A 4,614-nucleotide genomic window follows, 5' to 3' on the forward strand; every position below is an offset into this window, starting at 1 on the left:
ATATATATATATATATATATATATATGGCTGGCTACCTATATAACATTTTGATAAGGAAATATTAAATAATTAATGCATATGGCTGGATAGCATATGTTACAAATATTTAATTATAAATACAAGAGTGCTGATTTTTATTATGTTAAAATATTTTATTATAAATACAGGAGTGCTGATTTTTATTATGTTAAAATATTTAATACCATTGTGTTGATTTTTATTTAATGATAAACCTAGCGGTGCTAATTTTGCAGGAACATTAAATACCCTGTGTTTTTTATAGAACAATAGTCTTCGGCTCTAATAGGTGGAAGCTACTTTGCTCCGAAAATTTTAGTTCCTGTATTATATTTGTATATTTATTTATATATATATATATTTTTACAGATGTTATTGAAGGCTTAGCTGGGGGAAAGGTTGAGCTTCCGTGTAATATGACCTCCACTCCAGTGGACGACAAAGCTGTGCTAGTTCTCTGGTACAAAGATAAGGTACTGATACCTGTCTATACGTTTGATGCAAGAACAGGTCCACTTTGGCAAGGACGGCACTCATCAAGCGACCATTTAGCAGGACGAGCTTACCTTACCACAGTGGATAGACCAGCCAAACTTATCATTGAACCGCTAATGCTTCAGGACGATGGGTCGTACCGTTGCCGAGTGGACTTCAACAGAACAAGGACACGCTACACTGACAGCATCTTAAAGGTCATTGGTCAGTGGTCAGTGGTATCATGATGTATTTCTTGGGCATCGACTGCTATGAAAGACTTTTTTTAGTATAAAAGGGAATAAAAGCGAACTGCTCTTAGTGGACAAGCATACGTATAAACATACTTTTAAGTTAACACAAACTAGTATTAACCGAACATTTTATTGACTCATACATAACCTTCAATATTTTAGTTACACAAATGAAAAACTACGCTATAACAAACTTTTTATTGAACTATATCAATTAAATCTAGATATATTTTATTTATCTTATTTTAAACGTACCTACACAGTATATTCACAGTATGTGTGTGTCCACCCTTCTCATAACGATTTTAATAAATGTTCTAAAATTTAATCTTTCACGGAAAGGGATTATCTAGGTAAAACTTAATACATTATTGGTTATAAAATTAGGTTATGAGCTACACAGTATATTCACAGTATGTGTGTCCACCCTTCTCATAACGATTTTAATAAATGTTCTAAAATTTAAGCCTTTCACGGAAAGGGATTATCTAGGTAAAACTTAATACATTATTGGTCATAAAATTAGGTTATGAGCTACACAGACCATTCCAAAATAAATGTTTATAGACCACTGGTTAAAGAGCAATTAATAAACAAAAGTTAGAAATAAAACCTGTTGTTAAAATAAATAGGAAACAAAACTATTAGTATTTTAACATTACTCTTTTTCACAAGAAAAAAATCGCTTAAGCACACGATAAATCAAATATGAGGGTGCTAAAAATATAAGATAAATAAAGCACAATGAATCATTCTACTCACTAAAAACACCATAAATTCTATAAGAAAAGGTCTTGCCTAATGATTCCATATGGAGATAAACATTTCAGACAAATAGCTCATGATTTGATTGTTTGTTTGTTTTTTGAATTTCGCGCAAAGCTACTCTAGGGCTACCTGCGCTAGCCGTCCCGAATTTAGCATTGTAAGACTAGAGGGAAGGCAGCTAGTCATCACCACCCACCGCCAACTCTTGGGCTACTCTTTTACCAACGAATAGTGGGATTGACCGTCACATTATAACGCCCCTTCGGCTGACAGGGCGAGCATGTTTGGTGTGACGGGTATTCGAACCCGCGACCCTCAGGTTACGAGTCGAGTGGCCTTAACCACCTGGCCATGATTTGAAGTATATAGTAAAACCACAAAGCATATCTTACTGTTTCAGTGTAACTATAGCCTCAGGAAGAACGATGTTTCCTCGAATCATAAAAATAATATAGGTACATAGTTTCAAATACATATTTTACACATAAACAATTCCCAAGAAACTTATGGTTTAACACAGATTAAAAGCAGGTGGATTTTCGCAATTAGTATTATAAACTAACAATAGCACGAAGCTATTCGAATGATGTTTACAAAACTATAATTTGTTTCTGAATTATGTTTACCAGTATGAAATGAACATTTAAACACATCGTGTGATACATGTGCAAATGGCATTGTATATAGTTTATGTTTAAAAATTATGTTTATGTCTAAAACGAACTTGTGAAATGAAAGCCTAGAATACAGTCAACATCGAGAGTATCTAATATTTTTATTCACAACCTATGATTAGTACACGACGTAGTTTTCTGAAGTAATAAGTATTTCTGGTAAATATTTTTTTTTATTGTTTGTTCAATTTCGTGCAACTTTACGCGAGGTTTGTCTGCGCTAGTCCCTACTTTTCAGGTGATAGACTAGAAGCAAAGCAGTAGTTTATGCCAATCTTTGAAATACTCTGTTCAGATAAATAATAAAATTTGACTTTCACTCTTATAACACTCTCCTGGCTCCAAAATGCGAGGGAAACGAGAGCCACTGAACCATACATCTACGTTCCAGCATGCTAACCACTAGGCCACATTCGGCCCCTTTATGTATATATTGTACGGTCTGTTTGTTCATTGTAGCAGTATTTAGCAAAGGTTGCACATCAGAAAAGTAGAGTGTTCATAAGAGTTTCTGCATCTATTGTTTGTGATTTAACAACATCCCAACTAGTAAGCCTTTTCGAGAGACTTTGTGAAATTCACAGGCCGTAGCGTACGGAAAACGCGAGCAAACAAATACTCACGAAATATTAACAATACGTTTTTTTGTATGTTTATTCTCTACTTTCATAAATAGCTGCCAGTTTTGTATTTACCTATAGATGACAGGAAAGCTGCAAAAATCCATTCTTCGTTTAAGAGACTGCTACTAGAAACGTCAAATGTCTCTAGGTGGGCCAGCGGGTAAGATTACGAACTTACAACGCTAAAGTTCGATTAGCCGAGCATCGGTTGTCCGCTGTGTATATCTGCGTTTTTTTTTGTGTGTTTGTGTTTTGTTTTTGCTTAGTTATTAAGAAACATTAGACATGGCGTGCAACACGTCTAGTCTCATCATTTACCGTAAACGTGATGACAAAATCTTGCCAATCGCTCTATCTTCTGTTACTGCTATTAGCGACAGATAAATAGCCAGTACAGTGTTTGTTGTCGGTAGCAGGCTAAAAACTGTAATGAATTTCCATTACTAGCAACTAATATAGGTAGGATCGTGTGGAAAACAAGTGAGTGGAATGTCATTATTGTGTGACTGATATGTTCGACAGTTGAGAGGGTTCAAATCACAATAACGAAATAGTTATTTTGGCAGAGGAAAATAACAGGAAAATAAACTGATGCAAATGCAAATAACTGACGAAAATCTTTATAACAGAAAAGAGAAATGTTTCGCGCCCACGATCTTCATAGGTTTTATTAATAATTCGCCAAATCGAATGATCCGAAATAAGACTAGCAGATTATTGTAATGTTTAATGAGTTAATAATGAATGATGTGAAAAACAACTAGTTTAAACGTATTTAAGTATGACTTATTTCGTTGCAAGTTTATTGATCCGAAGTAGCCCATGGAGTAAAGCTAATGTGTAAGTCAAATACGTTGCAGCTGTATAAATATATTATCATAACACTATACGTCATTTTTATCCGTTTTAGGCTAGAATACGTATCATGTAAACCGTTAAACACAACTTACATGTTAAAAAACACATCGTTATAGTATTTGAATTTACATGGATGTTTACTAACATTATGGCAGTATATATGACATTTAGGTAATTTCGAAACACAAATTAAATCGCCAGCGAAAAATGACGAATATTAATACCATTTTATTTGTATTACCTAACATGTATTTTTTTGTAAGGATTTGTTTGTTTTGAATTTCGCGCAAAGCTACACGAGGGCTATCTGCGCTAGCCGTCCCTAATTTAGCAGTGTAAGACTAGAGGGAAGGCAGCTAGTCATCACCACCCACCGCCAACTCTTGGGCTACGAATAGTGAGATTGACCGTCACATTATAACGCCCCCACGGCTGAAAGGGCAAGCATGTTCGGTGTGACGGGGGATCCGAACCCGCGACCCTCAGATTGGGAGTCGAGTGCCTTAACCACCTGGCCATGCCGGGCTTTTTGTAAGGATTGAAGAAGAAACATGCTGGGAAAAAGTACTCAACTTTATATGATTAATTTCTGTTGTACTATTTGTCAACAATTCGAAGTTATAGTATTTGTATCTAATTGTGCAATGCGGAAAAGAACTTACAAAAGAATACTATTAAACGTTTCCTTGGTATTTAAATATGTTAATAGGACCATTTTAATAGGAAGAATACATAGATTTTGTCAATTTTGTTTTATTTTATGATTCTGCTTAACGTCTTACACATTACAAAGTTTATAAATAAGATAACGAAATTGTATCTAACACATTTTAACTGATTCAGTAATATTTGCCAACTTCAATTGCGTATAACAGAAAATATTGGTTTAAAGATGCTTGCAAAAGAACAAATTTCGAGTGCAGTTTTTTTTTTTTTTTTGTTAC

At 34.4% G+C, this 4,614-nt stretch overlaps 1 protein-coding gene across 1 annotated transcript in view; it reads left to right on the plus strand.

Annotated features, from left to right (window-relative positions):
* The window catches only part of LOC106465599 (B-cell receptor CD22-like), a 57,314-nt gene that overhangs the window by 23,302 nt on the left and 29,398 nt on the right, over window positions 1-4,614 (plus strand). The window contains exon 2 of the mRNA XM_013925832.2: window positions 389-718. Coding sequence (XP_013781286.2) covers window positions 389-718 — 330 coding nt within the window. The remainder of the gene's footprint in view (window positions 1-388; window positions 719-4,614) is intronic.

This window comes from Limulus polyphemus, unplaced genomic scaffold, assembly GCF_000517525.1.
Source record: "Limulus polyphemus unplaced genomic scaffold, Limulus_polyphemus-2.1.2 Scaffold1996, whole genome shotgun sequence".
In the NCBI taxonomy this organism is placed as follows: Eukaryota; Metazoa; Arthropoda; class Merostomata; order Xiphosura; family Limulidae; genus Limulus; species Limulus polyphemus.